The 22953-nt window shown below is 50.7% G+C and overlaps 1 protein-coding gene across 4 annotated transcripts in view; it reads left to right on the forward strand.

The window, feature by feature from the left end:
* PALLD (palladin, cytoskeletal associated protein) overlaps positions 1 to 22953 on the forward strand; it is a 283258-nt gene that overhangs the window by 117832 nt on the left and 142473 nt on the right. For all 4 annotated transcript variants that reach the window (XM_074355727.1, XM_074355724.1, XM_074355725.1 and 1 more), the window contains 6 exons: positions 1554 to 1732; positions 6181 to 6247; positions 7503 to 7608; positions 9943 to 10017; positions 12598 to 12739; positions 13232 to 13255. In XM_074355727.1, the coding sequence (XP_074211828.1) occupies positions 1554 to 1732; positions 6181 to 6247; positions 7503 to 7608; positions 9943 to 10017; positions 12598 to 12739; positions 13232 to 13255 (593 nt within the window). The remainder of the gene's footprint in view (positions 1 to 1553; positions 1733 to 6180; positions 6248 to 7502; positions 7609 to 9942; positions 10018 to 12597; positions 12740 to 13231; positions 13256 to 22953) is intronic.

Genomic DNA, 22953 nt, shown 5'->3' on the forward strand with positions numbered 1-22953 from the left:
GTTTTATTAACCTTATTTTCAGACTAAATATAGACACATCCCTGTATCATGCTGCCTAAATGCAGACAAGGTTAGTCTTCGGTGCTGCATTTTCAAAAAAGGTTGCCAAGTCCAAAGAATTTTGTGGTGGATCAGACTCAGAGAAAACCTCTGAGTGCAGATTAAGGGCTAAATGGGCGGTTCTGTCCCAGAGGCGTCAGTCCTTTCAGGTGTCAGTGGCGCGTTCCTTTATACCGCTTTAAGATGAAATCACACCCAGGCAGGAGGGTGAGGGGTGCTGGGCCAGCTTCATATTTTTTTTTGTAAAAATCCTGTTGAGAGTTTGAGGTGCTCGGGGCAGAAGGAAAGCGTGTGAGAAGGAACCTTGGGGTGGAGAGTCTGGCTGCCCGCCACCTCCCCTGCGAGGTATGATCCTCTGGGAAAGAGCGGGCTGACCAGCAGTGAGTTACAGCTGCCCCTCCGCGTCGGGGAGGCCGGGTGCACTGCTGGGGGAGTCTCTGAATATCAGAGATGTTGGAGGCCGTCAGTCTGCTCCCGCCCGGCTGACCCGATCAGCAAGCACACTGCCGCCGGCAGTCTCCACCCTGACGCTCCGTCTCCCTCAAGACATCAGGTGTTTTGAGCGTGATTCTTCTGTTACATTTATATTTCCATTTAGGTGAGAATAATAGATAAAACTGTAACAGATGCAGGAGGCAGTTATAATAAAACATTGATTTTATTTTATCTGTTTATTTTAATTTATTGAAGTATAGTCAGTTTACAAGTGGTGTCTGTCGATTTCTGGTGCACGGCAGCATGTCTCAGTCATACATATACATGTGTTCTTCTTCATATTTTTTCATTATAGGTTATTACAAGATATTGAATATAGTTCCCTCTGCTATACAGTAGAAACTTATTGTTTATCTATTTTGCATATAGTATTTGCAAATATCGAACTCCTAAATATCCCTTCCCACCCTCTCCCCTCCAGTAACCGTAAGATTGTTTACTACGTCTGAGAGTCTGTTTCTTTTTTGAAAATGAGTTCATTACTGTCTCCTTGTTTTCTTTGTTTAGATTCCACATATGAGTGATCTCATATGGTATTTTTCTTTCTTTTTCTGGCTTACTTCACTTAGAATGGTGGTCTTTAGTTCCATCCATGTGGCTGCAAATGGCATTATTTCATTCTTTTTTATGGCTGAGTAGTATTCCATTGAATAAATATACTACAGCTTCTTTATCCAGTCATATGATAAAACATTTTTGTAGGACACTTTGGATTTCTGTCCCTTTCATTTTGTAACTGTCATGGTCTTTCCAAGTTTGGTGATGTCTGTTATCTCCAGGTTGATAAAATGTCCAAGATGCTTTAGGAAGCCTGTGGGAATTGTCTAGCCATTAATTTCAGGGTCTAAAAATGTGGGGGTTCCGTCAATAACACTGACACAGATCGTTTTTATCATAGAAGCCTCTTACTCCCCAGTGTCTCATCTTTCACTCCTGCTTTGTTACCTTACACGTCTCCCTTTCCTTCCTCTCTCCTGTGCTGCGACCCCCGGCGGCAGATGGTTCTGTGAGGGGAGAGAGCTTCACGACAGTCCCGACATCCAGATCCGCTGTGCAGGCGGCGACCTCCACACGCTGGTCATAGCCGAGGCCTTCGAGGACGACACCGGCCGCTACACCTGCCTGGCCACGAACCCCAGCGGCTCCGACACTACCTCCGCCGAGGTGTTCATTGAAGGTGCGTGGAGGTGCAGGGGGAGCGGGGGGCCGGCCCATCGCTCGGGAACCCGGGGCTCCCAGGGACCCGCTTCCCAGCCCAGATGGCATCTCCCTCATGAGCCAGACCTCATTTGTCCGGGAAGCTTTGTAAGTAAACTGACCAAGTCTGACACGTCCACATGCATCAAGAATGTCTAATATCAACATTTGTTCCTTTTAATTTAAAACATTTCAGCCACGTTAATTTAAACTGATTTATGATACTGTATTAAGTATCCAGCTTGCTTTGGGTTTCTCTGGTGGATGAAGAATGGGCAGATGTTGAAATACTACATCCATCAACCAAAGTTACACACTCAGTGATTTAGGAAACCATTCATGGAAATGTTAGATGATTGAATATATCTTATAGTCTCATTTTTTTTGCAATTCTAGCATTTTTCCTCTTTTGTTGTGACTCTGTGATTCCTGCTACATGGACCATGAACTTGCAATCACTAGGGGAAAAACCTTCTGGAATCAATGTTGCAAATCTTGAACTTCCAATTTATCCCTCCCCCGCTTCCCCCAAGGAACCACAAGAGGGTAGACTCAGAGCAGAATATTCCTGTTGTTCTAACACTTCGTTTTTTGACATGACTCAGCCCACAGGGAACTGGAAAACTTGATACCAGAGTCTACTGCTTACATTATCACTGCATTTCCATCAGTACCGATAATTAAGTTACCAGTGTCTTAAGTACCACAGTGTTCCTTTGTCCCTAAAGCTAAAAATTGATGAGGACCCTATTAATCGCTTGCATTTCAAAGTAATAGTTAGAATGTAGAAAGAAAATGAAAATGCTTGAAGTCCCCATCCCCATCCCCTTCATCTTTTTACTGATTTTTTTTACCGTTTAATAGCACTGAATTTCTTTATGATTTAAAGTAGAAAAAGCAAGATGTGAAGCATTATTCATAGCCTTTGCAAGAACTGACAAGGAGAATTTAGTTTTAGTAGAACTGTTTACTGCAGACTAAAAGTACGTGCCTTTACTGTCAGTGAAATAGTCCCTGTGTTGTCTGTGAAAGCCTCTGTGAGCTCGTCGTGTTAATAAGAGTGAGCAAACCTTCTGTGTGACAGCTGGTTCTGGGGGCACTTAGAGTGCACACGTGTGCATGTGTGTCGTCCGAGCCCTGCTGGAAGCCTGCGACATGTTATCAGGGTCCCTTTTACCTACGGGGACACTGAGCCCCGAATGGTGGCAGGGACTCGTTCCAAGTCAGTCCAGGCTTTGAGCCAGACGGGCAGGCTCCCGGGCCTCTATTCTGCTGTGCATACGTGTTTCAAAGTGCTAAACAGGAAGAGTGCGGCAAAGCGAGTTTTAACATTTAACTCATATGTGAGCAGCAAGCATTAGTCACGTGCGGGCTGTGGGGCAAACTTCTTGAAGGAGTTTAGAATACAGTGCAGGAAAGTTATACTTACATTAAAAAAAAACCCAAAAACCTGTTTGCTAATGATGATCAGATTTGACTCCCAAAATCAAGTTCAGATAGAGCCACTTAAAGTTAAATGCTTTTATTTGCCTTCAGGGTTGCTAGAAACTCGGCAAACTTTCGTGTGGACCATTTCTGTACTGCAGATCTTACATCATGTCAGGGTTAAGTGATAGTCTGTCAGCTCGATTCAGCCAACATTGATCGAGGCCTTACTATGTGCCCGATGGTGTGGGTGCAGACGTGAGGAAGACAGTCCCTGCTGTCCAGGGAAGCCCCGGGGAGGGGAGGGTGTAGCTCAGTGGTAGAGCGTGTGCCTAGCGTTCACGAGGTCCTGGGTTCCATCCCCAGGACCTCTATCAAAAAAATAAATAAATAAACCTAATTACCTACCCCCCAAAAAAACCCAAATAAATAAAAACAAAAATATATTTAAAAAAAATTAATAAATAACTAAATGCTGTCAAGAGCCTTGCAGACTGCTGGGCACACCATTGGGCGGCTCCCTTCCTGGCCCCACCTTAATCCTTGGGGTGTGCTGTCGTGATGACTGAGCAGTGGCAGCTCCAGGAGGACAGTGCGGAGCAGGCCCGGGCGGGCGGTCACAGACAGAGACCAAGAGAGGATGGGGCAGGAGCGTCCCGGGAGACTGGATGATTACTGAAGGTTCAAACACGGGAAAGGCGGGGAGGGGGCTCACAGTCCCTTTGGATCTGTGTCCACAGCCCCCTTGGAGCCTCCCAGCACCCTGTGCCCCCACCCCGCCCGGAGCCCACCCCACTTTGTGCTGTCCCGTGTCACTCACCGTATGTCGTGTTTGTCTCCACCTGTGTCTCCCAGGAGCCGTGGCTCCCCAGGGGCAGGGAGGGGTGTGCATTCTCTGTGGGTCCCCCCCACCCCGTGGGATGTGCACCAGCAGCTTGTTCAACACTCTGGGCTGCGGCTGCAGGACACACTGTGGGTACAGCAGAAAATCGGGTTGGAAATCACGAAAGCCAGGAAATTGCAGACTTTTAATTTACTCAGAGGTCATCTAAGTGGGGTTTTTTGTTTGTTCTTTAAACGGGAAAGTTGTATTATAGGAAAATTAACCTGACATAGATGCAGACAAAGATGAGAGGAAGTTGGAGAGACTCGACAGGCCTGTTATGTTGTGATGGTCCGGACGAGGTGGTGGTTGCAGAAATGCACAGGAAGGACTGCAGACATCCCACACAGGACCGTCTCAACATCAGCAAAAGCTGGAACTCCACGGCAGCGTGTCGTTACAGACACTAGGCAGCCAGCCAAGGGAATTAAGTAGATGTGTGTGAATTCTCAACGTATCAATAGGAACGAATTGCAAAGAAAGCATGTAGTGTGGGCCCGTTTGTACAAACATGGGCATAAATATACAGTCACACCCTCAGCCCCAGCCATCCGAGGTCAACTGCCGTCCGAAAATACTAAATAGAAAATCCCAGAAATAAACAATACATAAAGTTTAAAGTTGGCGCCGTCCTGAGCAGCGTGATGCAATCTGTCACCTGTGGCTCTGACCCGCCCGGGACGTGAACCAGCCCTCTGTCCCGCGTGCCCCGCCTGGTTGTCACCGGGCGGCATCTCGGGGGTCAGGCTGGCCGTCAGGTGCCCTGTGTTTCACTGAAAATGGCCCTGAAGCCCCAGAGGAGGGAGGCTGGCGGTTCGGATGCGCCTACGAGAAGCAGTGAGAGGCTTCCTCTCGGGGGAGGGGGGACGTTAGTGAGGAAAGTGAAGAACCAGGCGCTGCGGCGGCTCAGGTCACTGTGAGAACAGACCTTCTCTCCATGAAGTTGGGAAGAAGGAAAAAGAAATTTGTGATCGTTCTGGTGTCTCACCTCAAACTCTGCAAAAAATTACCACCGCAGGGCGTGGTGCGTGCTTAGTTAGGGCAGGAAAGGCGTTGAATTCATAAGTGAGGTATTTTGAGCGGGAGAGATCATGGTCACATGACTTTGTTAATTACGTTGTGTTTGTTCTTATTATTAGTTGTTGTTAAACTCTTACTGTGCCTAATTTATAAATTAAACTTTATCTTAAATACGTATGTATAAGAAAAGTACTATTCGTGGGGTTTGGTACTATCCAGGGTGTCAGGCATCCACCTGGGGTCAAACGGGAACCACTGTATGTTTGTTAATACATTCAGTTTATCTGAAAAGTGCGGCCAGACTGTTAGCATGTGCAGAGCAGCATCAGGGAAGGTCCTGCTGTCTTCAGCATCGTGTTCACAATTCTGTGCTCTTTGGGGTTTCTCTTCTGTACAAGCATTTGCTATTTTATACTAAAATATTTTTAAAGATAATTTAAATAACTCAAGCTAAATATGTCTCATAAAAGAAGAATCAAGAACATGCTTCTGACCTCACAGCTACTTCCAGTGTCGCCTAAAATCTCTTATGACAAAATACACGAGTGTTAAAGTGTACGTACAGTCTGCATTTGGACTAGAAATCCAATAAGGTGACCCCTAACTTAAAAACAGTAATGTAGCAAATGAATTAGGGAAGGTAGAATCCACAGTGAGAGACCATCTGATCCAGGAATGAAGCCACCGTCAGGTTCTGACTTGTCAAAGAGCCAGTGTATCCTGATCAGTGGATGATGGAGATACTGATAATCCACACCATGCAATTTCCTGGGAAGGAGTTGAAGCGTTGAGCCGTGGATTTTTACACACAGACACGCACACTTTTTTTTAATAGTTTATATGTCATTTAAATGTGTGGTGATGGCCAAAGTGATGAAAATGAAATTAATAATAAATCTGACGCTAAACATTTTGAAGAAAGCTTTTCTTGGTAGTTCTTTTTTAAAAATGATTGTCTGGAAACACAGTCCAAGTGAAAACGGTCTGAACCGTTATCTATCTCAAAATAAGACTTGGGACGTTTGTGTTTAAAAGTAAAGATCGTTGCCCTTTGAAGCAACTACAGATATTTCACATCTTTATTATTATTTTTAACTCAGGTGCCAGTTCAACAGACTCTGACAGTGAAAGTTCGGCTTTCAGAGCAAGACCTGGAGCCATGCCACAGTAAGTGCCTCCGACCGCGCCGGTGAGCAGCAGAGCGTGTCAGCAGAACCGCGGTGCGTGACGCACTCGGGTTGTGTGCGGAAGGAAGAGGGCAGCTGATGTCAGTCAAAGGTCAAACACTTGACCTTGGAACACAGCTTTTAAGTTGGGGCTTTGAGCTTGGAAGTCTGCATGTCGTCATCAGTGTGACGCTGTCTGACCATGTGCCATGTTAGCTCCAAGGACAACTGACCGGTCATAAATGAGTGAGAAGAACAGTCACATTGAGAGCAAATTAATTAAACCATTACTAACATCGTGACAAGCCATTTATGCATACCAACCAGAAAATGCCCAGTCAGGCCAAAAATGGGTTTCCATCTAGGTAAAAAATTCTGTTTCCACTTAGATCGTGTCATGAAAGTCTCACAATTTAGTTCTTGCTACAGAGACATATGGATTGGTAGTGAAATGTTAGTATCTTAATTATTTTGCAGAAATAAAATAAAACCTAACAGATTTTTGTAGAAAATTCCATGAATATCGAGATTGTGCTAATAAATTTCTTTGATTGGCTGGTATACACATGACAGTCACCTCCACCTAGCATCGAATAATCACTGAACATGCATGTTGAAGGGACCCCAATGAGATGGTAAACCTCTCCGCCTCTGCTCTCAGGTGAGGGTCTCCCGTTTAGTGCAGTTACGTGACTCACGTGAAATGACCTGGCCCTCAACTAAGCAAAGCCAGGCCTGGAAACCAACTTTCTTTAGCCTTTCTCCACACCTCACTGACTTTTGTGCACTAAGAAAAGATAAAAGATCCAAGACACTCTCAACTTTACCCAGTGAGGACCCAGAGCAGAGCACAGAGGTGGACTTACAACAGACAAGCAAAACTGTGAATTAAATATAGGCCCCAACCCTGAACAACTCGAGTATCTGCTGAGTCCCAGGGGCTGGACTTCTTCCAGGTGTTTCCTCGTCTGGGGCTTTAAGTTCAATACCTGAGGGTCTCTGATGGCAGCTGAGGTGCCGCGTTGCTCCCTGTGCGTTTTTCTCTTATCCGTGTGTGTGCGTGGTTAGCATCCGCGGTCTGTGCACACGCCCGCCACCGCTCTCCTAACCGCAGGCTGCGGGTTCCCGTCTCGGAGGCACGCACAGTCAGAGTGGGTTGGGTTACCCCAGGAAACCGGGCTGTTCTGTGGAAATGTCTCGAGGAAAAATCCCGGCTTTGAAACTTCTGACTGTACACTTGGCTCCTTGTTTTCCAGAGCTCAGAAGAAAACCACGTCCGTTTCCTTGACTATCGGGTCCTCGTCCCCAAAGACGGGCGTGACCACAGCCGTGATTCAGCCGCTGTCTGTCCCGGTTCAGCAGGTACGTGTGCCCTGGACCACAGCCCGGGGTGGGGAGCTCATGAGCAGACTTCCCGGCTTAATGACAGAGCTTTGATTCTAGCGACTTCTCCCTTGAAATATTTTCTAAGTGGGAACACAACTGGGAGAAAAGAAAATGGTGGGTAAGGTTCTTCCTTTTAATCTGCTGAAAGTAATCTTGACTCAAAGACGCACCGAATGAATCAGCGCCTGCGTTTCCTCTGGGAACTTGTCTTTCTAGCAGCCAGTAATCTGATCAAGCGGCATCTGTTTGAGCCATTACGATTTGATCATCTCCACATATGTGCCCTCCTCTATTAGCCAAATTCATTAGCTCACGTACGGACAAAAAGTGTACACGTCCCCGAAGAGCAGAACGGCTAAGACGGGAAAAAATTCACACTCCTTCACTTCTCTATGCACTTTTATCTAGCTTTTATTTCATTGTCAGGCTGCCTTATCCAAGACAGGACAGCAGTACCAACTACTGGAAGGCAATTGTAGTTAAGTTTACTTTGCAAACACAAAACAACGTGAATTTTTTTTAAGTAAAAAATTAACGTCTAAATGCCTTGAAATCAAGTATGTTACTTTGCACTTGTGCTGTGATGCGTGTCTTCAAACACAACAGTCGCCTACGGCTCCCCCAGCACAATCGAAACGCAGACTCCGTCCTGACTCCTGCACTTGTCTGGGGAACATCAGTGTGCCATCTGGGTCCCGAGTCCCCGTCGTGTGGGACGTTTGCTCCATGACATGCAGAGGGCACAAACAGGAGACCATGAACTGAAAAGAATTACACAGAAATTGTATCTGAGACCATCAACTTGAAAAGAAGCAGCCAGTATAAACCACTCAGAGGTGACGTGTGGTGGGTGTGGCCTTGAAACCCTTCAACCAGAGCAGAATTTACAGAAAGAGTGACCAGACTGGTGGACTGGTGCTGATGGGTAAGCACTGGGGAGTATTTAGCCACCACTCTGGCCTGTGCTGGGCACTGCCTGGCTCGTTCCCCCAGCGCAGACACTGAGCGTGGGAAACAGAAACGCCACACAGCACTTCCTGAGCTGACAGTGCAGGGAGGTGACACAGCAGCCCAGGGCGGAGGCCCACGTGCCTCTCAGGAGGTAGACACCCCAGGAATGTGAACGTCCCTGTGAAACTGGCTCGAGCTCGTCAGGAACAGTGAAGGGGAGGCCAGGGATCCCATTCGTCGGGACAGTGAAGCGCTCAGGGAGACCACTGGCTCCAGTGCTCCAGGCAGCGTGACAGCTGGTGGTGGCCCTGGGCCAGCTGCCCGTGTGAGTTCCGGCTTCACCGCTGACTCCCTCAGGGCCTGGAGCAGGTGACACACTCTATCTGGGCCCAGTTTCTCCATCTGTGAAGCGGAGAGAACACCACCACGTGCCACACGGGGCGGTCACAAGGACCAGCGCGCTACCCTCCATGTGACACCCAGCACTGCGCCTGACGTGGAGTCCGTGTGATATGGGCTCGTCCATCCTTCAGACCTAAAAGACAGCGGGACCAGGCCCCCGACCCACAGGCCAGTGTGGAGTGTTACAGGCAGGGTGAGGAGGGCCCAGGGCCACTCTGCGTCCCCGCGGCGCCCTGCCGTCCGCAGCCTCCCGCACCCGCGGGTTTGGTCCCCATGGGGCACTGGTCCCAGGACCCCCGCAGAAACCAAGGGACGACTGTATTCACACACACGCTGTAAGGTCACCATCATTTGGGTTAAGACGCTAACAGTTCTTACCTTGAAGCGAATAAATCCAGACTGCTTGAAAGCGAATGATCGTACACAGTGAAACACTCTCCATGCGCTGCTCTGAAGTCCTGTTTCCCCAGCGAGGGGCCAGTGTCCCAGCACCTTAGTCTTCTGCATATCAAGAGAGAAAACTATTTCTTTTTCCCTCGTTTTCTGTAATCCATACATCAAAAAAGTCTTCAAGTTAAAAAAAAATGAGAGGTCGATGTTTGATAATTCTCCTTATGCTCGATTACCAGTAAACATGTGCTTTTTAGTCGGTGAACCCAGACTGGTTAAAAACAAAACAGAATGGCTGTAGAGTTTTTACACAGACCCCTGTGGGACGTCCCCCACACAGAAACGCATTTAATAGCATTTAAAACTCATGGGTCCCTGCGGACCTGGGGGCTTTCTCCTTGGAGCAGATGTGAGGGAAGGGGAGGACAGAGCCGGTGCTGGGGAGGAGGCGCCGTGGTCCCACCCGCCAGTGTCCCTGGTGCCGTCCCAGTACCGCAGGGTCGCTTGAGCCCCGATGTTCAGCCTTCTGTCTGTTTGGAGTTCCACCCCTGTGCCTCTGTCTTCCAGGCTCCCAGCCCCGCCTCGTGCCTCTGCCGGCCAGACGGACCCCCAGCCGCCAGCTTCCCTCCGGTTTTCACGAAGGTCTGACGTCCGTGAGCCTCATGCTCTGGGTTTGGTCTGGTCCTTATGTTGTACTCACAGGTGGTGTCTGTAGGTGTCTTTAACAATTAGAACAAGTGGACAGCAGGCTCATGGCCATGGTCACCTGGAGGCTAAATGGCCGTTCACTGAGTAGCTGCTGTGTGACTGGGATCTTGTGATGGGTCTGAGAAATGAAGGTGTGGTCACACTGGACCTGTTAGAGCGCCAAACAGAGTGGGAAAGCCAAGGCAGCTAGAGAGAAAAACAACACAAAATGCTGTATAGGACACTGGGGGAGCCAGCAGGCTTTACAGAAATGTTTCTAAAAACCAAGCTTCAGTTTGTCTGAGTTGGTGCTCTGCGCTGCCAAGCTGATAACCAGCGTTTCGTGCTTTTCACGAGCCTCCGGGTGGTCTTCTCCCTCCTCACACACGCCGGCACCTCTCCCCTGCTCTGCACGGTCCTTCCGGGGCTCTGCTTCTGGAGGAGAGGGTGGTGACAGCAGGTGGCCCAGGCTTTGCCCGTCCACAGGGCGCCTCCGTCTGTGTCACCCCATGACTCTGGGCAAGTCCCAGGTTTCATGCCACCAGAGGCAGAGCCTAGCACTGAGCGGGGGCTGCAGAGCTGGTGGGGACAGTGGGACGTGGGTCAGAGGGACACACGTGGGGCTGCAGGAGCTGCCTGCCCTGTGTGGTGTTTCTCCCCAAATAGACCCCCAAGGAATCACGGCACCAGGTGACCTGCCAGCATGAGATGCCCTTCAGACCCTGAAACATCCAGGGGCCCCAAGCTCTCCCAAGTGGACAACCCAGCCCGCAGAGGTGGCTCCCAGCCGCCCTCGGGCTCCACACTGGGTCCTGTGCCATGGCTTCCACCAGAGAACCACAGTTACGGTGGCTTCTGCTGAAATAAGAAGTCCACTCTGGGAGAAGCCAGATGGCGGTCCTGAGGTGACCACGGTGTTTAGTCTGCGTAAAGTCCTGGGCAGCAGCCCACTTCCTGCCTCCCTGGTTTCCCAGTGTTTGAACAAAATGCATAACCCTAGGAATAAGCAGAGTGCCCTTGGTGTCAGGAAGCTGTAACAGGGAGAACAGTGGTGCACCGTTTGTAATGGCCGGTTGTGGGGGGTGGCTACTTCCTGCACCAGCCTGGAGGGTCAGAGAATCCAGCCATTCAAGCAGCACTGTCCTGCTGGCCCACTAAGCCAGCTCTTTCTGGACCAATCAGAAAGTAAAAGTCCGTTTAAAACCAGAGATGTTTCTACATTTAAAATTAAGGGTGGAGGTGGAGAGGGTACAGCTCAGTGGTAGAGCGTGTGCTTAGCATGCACAAGGTCCTGGGTTCAGTCCCCAGCACCTCCTCTAAAATAAAATTTAAAAATAAACCTAATTTATCTTTAAAAATAAATAAATAAACCTAATTAACCCCCCCAGAAAACTAATAATAATAATAAAAGTGGAGCGAGAACACACTCAGAAATAGCTAATAATCTTAACTTTTTATTTAAAAAAAGACCTTAACCACCACAATTCTTATCCAAAGCCTTCTCAGACTTGCGTTAGACTTTCCTGGTTCCGCCCACACTGTCAGCCTCGAGGATTTCCCTGGAGCTGCAGACACGCACTGCAGGCCAGTTGCTCCAGGATCTGTTTTCCCCAGCACAGCATTTGTTGTCTCTTCAGAAAATATAAAACAAAAAGCAAAAAGAGAAACAGAAAACACACACACACAGACACACACACACACACACACACACACACACACACACCCTAGTGTGAATCCACTTGCTCCTGGTCTACGCAGAGGTGCGCTGCTTTATCACGGCTGATTTATTGTAAAGTGGGTCCTACGTGTCCTTCAGCAGGTGCAGTGCTCTATAGTCAACGTGTAAAGTAAATTTTTTTTTAATTTTGAACAGTCAGAAAGTTGAAGCAGGCCTCTCACCGAGTGATTCTGGAGGAGAAGGGCAGAGAGGGGGTCTGTTACAGTTTTGAGGTTTAACAGCAAGTTTATGAGCTTCACCTCTTTGCGTCTTTGAAGCCGAGTTAATGTCTGGTCTGCTGGGCTGCATGGTCTGGAGTTGGAGTCGGGTGGGAGGGGTGCCACGTGGGAGGAGGAAGGGAAGCTCGGCAGGGATGCTCCTGGTTCGGTGTCTCACGCAGAAGCTCACCCCTTGTCCTCGGCAGCCTGACCCGGGAGGCGGTGGGCGGAGGGGGGACCACGTGGAAAGGTCGGAGCTCGGGAGACAAGTCTCCCTCCCTTCCTGTCCGGTTGTCCCAGGAACCCACCTTCAGATGGGGTGTAGTTGCTTTAAGACGTCTTCATTCCACCGGCTCCCTCCTCAACGTAGAGAACATTAAAATTCCATAAGCTCTAGGGCCCATGCATTTGCAGGACGGGCCCAGCGTTTCTGCAGCCCCGGTCGGCCTCGCTAACTTCACTGCGTGGGTTACAGGCGTCTCTCCTGGCCCACGAGTTAGTGGTAGAACAAGTGTGCTTGTTCTTAGCGGTCGGGAGGTTTTGCCCTCTGCTGGGGCAGGTCGCACCGCAGTCTCACTGGAGCTTGTCCTTGGATTTCAGGAACTGCAGAACATCGCGGCGTCCGAGGGCCAAGTGGTGGTGCTGGAGTGCCGGGTCCGAGGCGCGCCCCCGCTGCAGGTCAGGTGGTTCCGACAAGGCAGTGAGATCCAGGACTCTCCAGACTTCCGCATCCTACAGAAAAGTAAGGAGAGGTGCCTGCTCCCCTGGCTCCCACCATGACCCTGCCTCCACTCCTGGAGAACCAAGTCACTCAGACGGATGGATCTCTGTTCTCAGAGCGGGGAGCACGTGCAGGGTCCCGGGCTCGCTGAGGCCCCCTTAGACCCTCTGATGGAAGTTGTATATTTATTCTTCCTTCAGAAAACCTGCACGTGGACAGGTGAATCCAAAGTTGGACCAGGATCTTAGGAGGCTTAGAGCCTCCTGTACGTCCTCTAGCAACCGCAGTTTAGCAACTTCCTAGTGTGGGTTGTTCCTGGAATTTGAGTTTATTTACAGGGATGTGAATTACTCTACCATCAGTCTGTCTCTTCTGTACAAAGGAGTTTGTCTGCAGCATTTCTGCAAGCAGGTCCCAGACTAAGTAACAGAAAAAGGTGGGTTTAGGTTGGGCAGTAATGGGACCCACCCTAACGCTCTGTTTTGGTCTCTTTTTTTCTCCTATGGAAAACAGAACCGAGATCCACAGCTGAGCCTGGTAAGAAGCGTTTTCTTTTTTTCTCTCTCTCTGGTAATGTATCTCTTCGGTTTCAATAGTTCTTTGTTTCTGTTTTGAAGCCATAAGCAGAACAGTGTTTTTGCAGTTCCCTGGAAATGTGACACCCCTCACAGACAAGATCTTCTTTATTGCCGGGGCTGCGCACTGCATTTTACATCAACTTCTTTATTAGTAAAACATTACGTTCCATTCAGACCAGAAGGTCAAGCTTGGTGACTTAAGGCTTTTAAAAATACAGTCTTTTATGCTCAGAAAGCAAACTAAGCTAAAGATGAAAAAACATTCTGCTGAAATAACAGCAGAACAGAGCTGTCGGCTGCATCTTTCAAGACCCACCCACAATGAGACACCAGCCTGGAAATGCGTCTCCCAGGACAGCAGCCGGAAGATGTCAGCAGAGAGGACCACCAGGCGTGTCCCATTTATGTGCCCTCAGCTGTAAACTTCTACTTTGCGACCAGCAGGAAGAAAGGCATCTTGCCCTCGGCTCTCTCCAGATGTGGCCCCGGCCTCATCAGAGCCATGCTGTCCAGAAACACAGGTCCCGCTGCCTCCCCCTGCCCCACCCCCGCCTCAGACTTCTTGTGTATTTATGGCACTTCATGGACTAAAACGATGTTTCTAAAAGAAACGACTTTTTGTCTAGGTATTTCACAGTACCGCCTCCTCAAAGATGACTTTCTCGGTGTTTTCCCATCAGCAGAGTCACCGGTTTCACTTCTTGCCAAAGGGTGGAGAGCGTGTGCCTCCGGTCCAGTCGGGCAGACCCAGCTGCAGGCTCTCAGGGGCCGGGACTGAGCTCCGGTCCAGTCGGGCAGACCCGGCCGCAGGCTCTCAGGGGCCGGAACTGAGCTCCGGTCCATCTTGGGGAGCTGGAAGTCTCCCCAGGGGCTCCTGCAGGTCCGAGGACTGTGGTCAGGCCTGGACCTCTCGATTCTGAGCACCAGGTCCTGGGCAGCAGGGCGACCCTGTTAGGACCCAAGGGTGAAGGGATGCTGAGCGTCCCTCGGGGACGCTGGAACTGATCCACCGCCTTCCTGCGGCCAGTTACAGCGGGAGCACCGTGCCCCACCTACCCGGCAGCGCATCAGATACAGCGCCTGCTTCCCACGCGTGGAAATGCACACCTGCACAGTCTGTCTGTGGCATGTCTGTGTGGAAGTGCACTGCGCTGGGTCCTGATACCTGGCCCTTCTGAGGCTCAGTCTACTGCCTGAGCTAACGTGGATGCCCAACAGAGAGTTAGGGTGCGTCTTTGACACCTAGTGTGTTAAATAGACTCGACAGATAGATAGACAGACAGATAGGAAGAAAAGTAGGAACCAAGTATCTCTTTGATCTACAAGAAAGTTTATGTGAACAGATGTATGGAGCAGGTTATCTCTTGATGCTTTGTGTACAAATGAAACTGAAATCTTGGGCCACAGACTCTCAGAGCATCGTCCCTCGTGGAAGGGACTGACTGCTTTTGACGCTACGTGTTGGATTCTGTTTGAATTTGTGCAGCTCCTTCTGCGTCGTGTTTCATCCGCTGTCGCCACCTACGTAGGTGATGACGGTTCATTAAATGTCTCCCCCATGACCTGTGTTGGAAGATCATAAACCAACCATCATCTGAGAAGTCAAAGCACGTTAGAAACTGCAGCGGTTAGTTTTTGACTGTATGTGTTGAAAACTGAAAACAGTCAGTGTGCCAACCACGAAGGAATAGATTGTGGTGAGGAGGGAGGCTAGAAACCCACCCCCCTACACACACCACATGTTCTCTGGTCTCGGCCATGTTTGCTGTTTTGCTTCTAGAATACGGCTTTGATCAGGAATTATTTAATGAAACCAGTCCTCGGCAGCTTCCTGGGGTCATCTGACCTCTGGAACGTTCTTAAATGCCTTTGGGGCAATAATATGACAAAATCATGAAGAAACGAGTAAGAGATGGAAGGCCGTCCTTTAAGCTGCGCATCCTAGCAATGTATAAACCAGTCCACCCTGGCCACGCTCGCCAGGTTTTCTTGTTTTTCTTTTCCCTTCAGTTAGAGCTGAAGGCGTTTAAGAAAACAGACCCTCCATTCCAGCCACAAGATGTCTTGGTGCAGCGACGTTTCCAGCAAACCTGTCAATACGAGGGAAAACGCATATATGGTCAGGGGCTGTTAAAAGCAAAACACAGCTAGTTTTGCCCGACCTCTGGTACTCTCCACAAACGGCTGGAAAGGCTCCTTTCTTTCCGGGAGGCGCGTTCAGACGCTCTGTTTCAGGGAGTCTGCACTTGGCGCCGTGTAGCGCTGAGTAAATCCACACACGGACGACCGTTCAGGTGACAGCTCCTGTGGGTGTGATGAGTGTGACTCCAGCACAAGCAAACGCCAGAGCACGTTTGCCGGTAAACACGCTCGTGGCAAAGCCAGGTGTGAGTACGATTCCTTTACTAGTGGACGAATGTTTTCTAACACTGACCTTGAAGTTGCCCGTTGGTGTTGTCGGGGGAAAATAAAACGTGCCGTGAACCATTTCCGCTCCTTAAATGACCTGAGTGACTACTGCATCCCGTCAGTGGACCTCCAATCTGCTCAGCCTTATGAAGTGCACGTAGGGCCTTCCCTCGGGGCTGCTTTAGCCGCTGGTACGTGGAAAAGAGAAAAACAGAGCTGCGGTCTGTCTAAGGCAGGAAATAAATGTCACAGGACTTGGTCGGTGACGTTCTCCAAATGCTGAAACACACGTAGCCTTTGAAATTCGGAAACGCATTCGAGCATTCGGATTTTACCGCCCTCTGTCCCCTTCCTCTGGCTACCATCCCTCTCTGCCCGTCATTCTTTTTATCTATTTTTTTCTTCTCTTCACTCTGTGTCCTTTTTTCTTGTTCACATGTGAGATGTTCTAAAGCTCTGAAAATCAAATGGAAATTCCCTGGTGCCGAGACACGGCCCCACTGGGATTAGATATTCTGCAAAAGGAGGAAGTAGCAGGTTCCCTCCTGGGCATCTGTGCGACTGTGCCAGGTTTTCCTGTGCCCTGAGCTGCGTCTGTCTCACGTGTTCACGCCCCCTCCGCCGTCTAGACAGAAGTCAGCTCGCGTCTCACGTCTTCTCAGACTCTTCTGTGAACATGCCGCTGGTCCGCTGACTCATGGCCAACATCCGTCTGTCGAGTGGCCTGCTTGGGCCTCCTTCTTTGACGTTCTGACCTCAGCCTGACTGGGTCCTTCAGAGACAGGCGGGGTGGGGGCACAGCTGGGAGACCTCAGGCCGGACTCAGCTGTCTGGGAACAGCCACAAACCGTATCGAGTTACTTCCATGGCCCTGCCGAATGGCATGCGAAATTAAAAAGGCAGACACGCGTCTTACTGGCTAGGGAACCATCCGTGTAAAAACGGTGCCTCTGACTTTCAGGTTGCACCTCTGCTGACCAGGGCCTCCTGGACCTTGGACACTGGACTCTGGTTTGATTCCGTGAGTCACGAAGTGAAGCAAATGACGTTTTGTTAAATATACTCAGGTGCTGATTCGTCAGACGGCCACGGTGAGGGTGTTTGAGTGCGATTCCAGGTCAGGATGGTGGGTTAGACGACAGTGGGCCGCCTAAACCCTGCGGCTCCCAAACTGTATGGCCAGGCACCTGGCCGGCGAAGGGGCCAGCGGTGTCAGAAACTTTTGACAAACACGAGGAGACTTGACATCTGATAGATACTACTGTGGCCTGAGGCAGCTCGAGTCCCCGCGTTAGATCGCTCTGTGGCCTCAGCGGGAAGTGGGTATCTTTGCAAACCTGAGCTTTTGGTGTGTGTGATAAAAAGCACGTGTCATGCGAGCATCAGTGTGGAACCTGAGAGGAGGGAGGCTGTGTCCAGGCTGGTCCCAGGAAGGGTGTGCGGTGCCCAGCGATGCTCACGGCCCTGACTGAGTCATCGGGGTGATTTAAGAATCAAATGTTGGTATTTTTCCTTCAATGTGTACGTATTTTTTAAGCATAACTAACTTGTTAGGATCTCAATATTATTAAGTTCTTGGAGATAACTGCTGAACAAATGAGGCTGTTCAGTCTAGCTTGGGGCTTAGGAACACAGTGAAAAATTCCTGAGACACTTAAGGTCTCATGAACCGAGAAAGTCAGGTGTGGTCTCTGGGGAGAAGGGACGGCTGGGGACACATCTGATGTGCACCCAAAATGAAAGTGGGCGACTCTTTCGCCAAGAGCTGAGTGCCCCGCCCCACCCCATCCTGCACAGACCCCCGAGAGGGCTGGCCTGGCGGGCACTGAGGGGCTCCTTTCTGGGCAGCGTGAACGTCCCAAGAGAAAAGAAAGAGTCCATCCTTGACGAAGCAGCAGTTTCTCCAACATGGAGGCCCCGAGATGACCCCGGCGGGAAGGCGCAGGTGACCGGGGCTCTCTGCTGCCCAGAGCCCGCAGCACCAGTCAGACACGGAGAGGCTGGAGCCATGGGAAAGAGCCTCCCCCCGGGGGTGAGACAGAACACAAGAGATGCCCCCGAAGGCCGCTTGGAGGGGAGAGACCTGCACAAGGAAGGAGGTGTGAAAACAAGGCCACGCTTCCATCAGCCAGAGAAGAAAATCAGTGCACCGAGAAGTGAGAATGAAAAGTACGAGGAGGTGGGGGGAGGAGCATTCGGAGAACAAGGAGTTCCTGGAATGAAAGGGTTGGTGGCAGAAATAAAAGGTGAGGAAATAACCCACAAAGTCAGTCAGAAGGACAAAGAGAAGGGACATGAGAGAGATGAGGTCAGAACATCAGGCAGTGGACAGCCCGCCCAGGTGGGCCTCATGTGTGTAAGAGGGATTCCAGGGGAAGAGGGCAACGGGGAAAGACGGTCCATGAAGTGCTCGCACCAATTCCCCAGACTGAGGGGCCTGTGGAGTGCGCAGGGTGTGAAAACAAGCCCGCAGCACCGAGCGTCGCCGTGAAATTCTGAGCATCCGAGACAGGGAGACGCTTCTCCCCGTGTCCAGGAGGAGACGCCCGGTCACATACAGACAGGCGAGGTCAGAGCCGCCTGGGGCTGCTCAGCAGGCGCGCTGGACACCGGGACGGAGCCAAGTCCTCATAGTTCTGGCGTAAAACGCCCTCCAGCTTAGAACTCTACAACCAGCCAAGCCTCCCCTTCGACGTGAAGAAGCGATCAAGGTGTTTCAGACTCGAAGGTCACAGAGACTCCCCTCCGTGACCTTTCTGTAGGATGTGCTCCCCTGCAGGAGACAGCTCACCTGGCCAGGGCGAGACGTGGGAACAGGAGGAAGAGCTCGGACGCAGGGAGAGGCAGGGGCATCACGGGGTGGGTACCATGGTGCCCGGGCTGGAGGCCCCGCCCGCCCGTGTGACCCGGGGGACGGGAGAGGCTTTCACCGCTGGGGCCTAGCAGCCCCCGCCCCACCTCCTGTCCTGCGGGCAGACAGCGGCTGGGAAGCCTGACCCCACGGGGCACCTCTGCCTGGCCCGGCCCCCCTCCCCTCCGTGCCCCGCCCCGGAGTCCGTCCAGAACACGCGTTTCGCTGCCCACAGAAGCACTCTTGGTTTGATCCGGTGCTGAGATCTGGAAGTTGGCCACAGTGAACTCAAAACCAGAAGGTGTGGAGACACCCCGGCCACCAGCCGTCCCTGCAGCGTCCGCTTCCGGCCCAGCTTCGCCCGCCCAGGTTCCCACCCAGGGGCTCGGGTTCCCAGGAGGCTTCGTGGGCCGGCGCCTGGGCCCCGAAGGGCCGCTGCAAACACACGGGGAGCTGAACTTCTCTCTAGTGGTGCCAGGGCTGCCTCTTCTTTACACAAGACGTGTGCTTGTTAGTCAACTTTTAAAACTAAAGAACGTCTTTGAGGGGTCCACACGTATTTGGTAACATATAAAGAAATTCAGAGGGTGGATTGCCTCTGAGGGAGGGAAGACTCGCTGGGGAGGGCAGAGGGGGCGTTTCTGAAGTGTCAGCAACATTTTATTTCTTAGACTGATTGCTGGGGATACGGGTTTGCTTCGTTGTCACTCCATAAATTGCATCGTAAATATCCTTCTCTGTGTATGATACACTTTGCCATTTTTTAAATCCCTTATAAAAATTTATACAAGCATTTCAGTTCCCCACACTGAGTCTCATCTTGCTGATTTCAGCCCAGAGGCCTTTTTTATTCGTCATGTTAGCCAAACCATGTGGTTTGGAAGGTAAAAGCTGGATTTTTTTTAGCTAGGCTGGACCCCAGAAGTGGGGGAAAAAAGCTGTAAAGGAAGACATTTATGAAAACGTCCCAGAGGACCTAGTAATATTACCCTTTGCTGTTTCATCGTTTTATGTTTCTGCAAACAAAATGGTTTTGTTTGTACTTAACCAAGAGTTAAGCGTGTCCAAAAACTTGAATGAAGTTCAGGATTAACCTCTGACAGACAGTTATGTGATTAGTTTTTTTTAGGTAACTGCATAAAAGAGAATTTATTGTCAGCAAAAAATAGTTTCCGACTTAGTAATTTATTAAATGCCCTTCAATGACAACTGTCCACTTAGGAAAATTGGATTAAAATGGATCATAATTAGCACTATTAGTAACTTTAAATTTTTCCGTTTTTTAAAATGGACAGTTTTTAATTCAAGTAACTTAGCCTCTGACTCCCTGTATTTGATGCAGGCAGTCATTTCCTGATTCCCGTCCTCCCCAGAATGTATTTTACAGATGTCTCAAAGGGCTTTGTTCAAATGAGACACTCCCAGACGAAGTTCAGTCCCACAGTGGGCTCGTCCCGTTTCTGCATGGCTGCTTCATCTGCGTGATGTCAGAAGCAGACAAACGGAGGGGCCCCCTCTCGATGCAACCTGAGCCCACTGTCGCTTTTGGGTGAAGTGCCCCAGAGGAGCAAAGCTGAACAGACTGGGGGGCTTGGGGCTAAAATTGTGTCCAGTCACGGAGACGTGTCAGCCTAGAAGAGCCCGGAAGCACACGCGGGGGGTTTTTTATTCCTTGTTTTCCTGTTTTGTATGTAAACTGTATGTTTAGTCGGTCCTCGCCTCTGGGTAGGAATATGCCCCAATGATGGGACAGAAGTGTTCCTGAAAGTTGGTAGAAAATGGATTTTGCTCAATCACATTGGAAACATGCGGTCTTTTCAGAAAGCCAGTGTTCTCTTTTATCCCCTCAACCGAAGTCGTATCCATACATTTATTCAGAAGGGCTCACGGGGCACCTGCCGAGGGGGATGCTGAGCGCTCCGCCCGGACAGGACGTCCTTCTGCACCCGCCGGGGTCCGCGCAGTGTCGGAACCGGACACACACGGAGCGCATCTCGTCAGTTGTTACGTTGTGACGCTGCCGCAAGGGTGTCCACAGTCCTGACACCACAGCTGGTGGTGGGTCTGACCAGACGTAGCCGAAAGGGTTCCTGGAAGGTGACATGAGGTGGAGATGTGGGGCTGAGCAGGAGGGCGCCCAGGGCTGCGGGGGGAGGACATAAAATCTCATCCTCAGAAGGCGCACCTATAGGAACAAGCTCAGGTTTTCTTAAAATGGTATAACTTTTTTTTTAATCACAAGACTGTAGGTGACATCAGAAGGCACTCTTCAGAGCTGGCAAGACCACCCCCAAGCCGCTTGCTGCCATCCCTGCTGGACGAGATGTTACCCTGATTTAAAATGTAGCTTTCAGGGCACAGGATTATACTGACTGGAAACAGAATGTTTATGGGGGAAGCCTTCTCAGGGATTGAGAACGACGGCATTTCTCTGTGCCTCCAGAAACCCCATCTTCCCAGGCTGAGGGACGACCGTCCTGGGAGCGCCAGCCCTGGGGGACAGAGCGGGGGTGAGGCGTGTCTGCTGGGGGCCCAGAGCCCTCGGTCTCAGCAGCACCCACTACGAGGGCCGCACCAGAGGACGGCCGGTACCGGGGTCCTTGCCCCGGACCTGCAGGTGGGCCGTTCATTTCTCCTCATCTCAGCACGTCCACGTTACACGGTCCTCTCAACGGGGCGTACGTCCTTCCTGAGCATCTCATGTCTTAGAGGACACACAGCCCGCCTGCTCGTGCGGGTGAGTTTCCAGGGAGTGTCCTGGGTGGTGAGAGGATTACGGTGTCAGACCCAGGCAGCTCCTTGTCTCACATCCCAAGTCTGCCGTTACCTCGCTGCTCGTGGGGTTCCCTGTGTCCTGGCTGGGAAGCAGTGCAGAACAGCTGAGAGACCTTGTGCTCGAGGAAGCAAGAGTTTGTGGGGAGGGTGAGGGGCAGGGCATGACCTTCGGCATTCTGGCTTCCACATTAAGTAGCCTTGGCCTTGAGAGGCGCACTTTGGACCCTAAAGAAGCTCGGGATTTGGGCCAGTCCGTCCAGCGTCTCTGACAGCACTAACGCGGTGGGTTTTATTTCAGGACTCTTAATTCATTCCATAACTGCGTGTATTCCATTCACAAATTCCCAGTCTCTGTTCCCTTCCCGGGACGTCTCACTCGCCGAATGCTCCGTCTTACGTGAAGCTCTGACTTGACTCATCCGGGCCCTCTCCATCCTCCTCCTCAGTGGGGAGCTGGGGACTGTGTGCCCCACAGGCCCCTCCGCATGCTGCTGCTCCTGTTTTCCTTCTGCTCAGTGAACCTTTTCATCAGTGACAATTGTGGACTTTTAAGCGTCTCCCAAGCCTTTTCCTGAAAACCCTTCTCTTAATGTGCCAGGCACCTCTAGCAGGTTCATTGATGCTTTTTGAGTCAGGAAGTGTGGTGAGTCCTCCAGGGCAGTGTTTTTAAACCGTGGATCGTGCCCCCTGGAAGTGGAGGAGGCAGGAGCTACAGAACAGCCCCAGCACGGAGTCCTGCATGGCCCACGCTCGTGTGAACAGCCCACAGAGCCTCTGTGGAAATCGGAAATACGTGGCTTTTCTTCACATTTACCAACACAATCATCTTTACTTTCCTGGTACAAGATCATTCAGTCATTCAGTTTAAAAATAGTTAATATGCTCCCAAAATAAGAAACACATCCAGACGTGATCAATGAATGACTTAAACAGAAGCAGCCGTCACACTTGAGACGGGTCTCCTCTTCCTGGAGGAGCCGTCGGTCACCGTTGACAGAGTGTCTACCAGGTTCCAGGCGGCGTCCTCTGCACGACGTGTGTCACAGCCCAGGAACAGGTGGTTGTGAGGAGGGTGGAGTCTGGGGCCGACATGGTTTGAGTTCTCGTTTTACACTTACTAGCCGTGTGACCTTGGATACATCACTTAGACGTACTGTGCGTCCGCTTTCTGTCTGTAAAATGAGTTACTCATGATAAACGTTACTCGCGAGGCTGACGTGGGGGTTAAATCTAGGTTAATCCATCTTCAGTGCTGGTCACGGTACCCGGAGCCCCATGAGGGCTCATGGAGCTGTTGTCACGGTTGCCATCGCCGCCCCTCACCATAACCCCATGACGGCTGACTTACGAGTCCTGGTTCATACAAACCCTATAAGGTTCTGTAATGGGCTCCACGTTACAGGCGGGAGCGTTGACCTTCAGGGAGGCTGACCAGAGTCTCAAAGGCACCGTGTGGCGGGATCCTCCTCCAAGCCCTGGAAGCTGATCCCGGAGTCCGGCCTTCCCGTGCTGCTGAGCACTGCCGCCCTGTGTGACAGTGGCTTCCAGATCATTGTCTGCAGCCAAATATTTACATGTCATGCTCCTTTCTCCCACTGTCGGCTTTTCAGAGACGCTTGATT

The sequence above is a fragment of the Camelus bactrianus genome, chromosome 31 (genome assembly GCF_048773025.1).
Source record: "Camelus bactrianus isolate YW-2024 breed Bactrian camel chromosome 31, ASM4877302v1, whole genome shotgun sequence".
NCBI lineage: Eukaryota > Metazoa > Chordata > Mammalia > Artiodactyla > Camelidae > Camelus > Camelus bactrianus.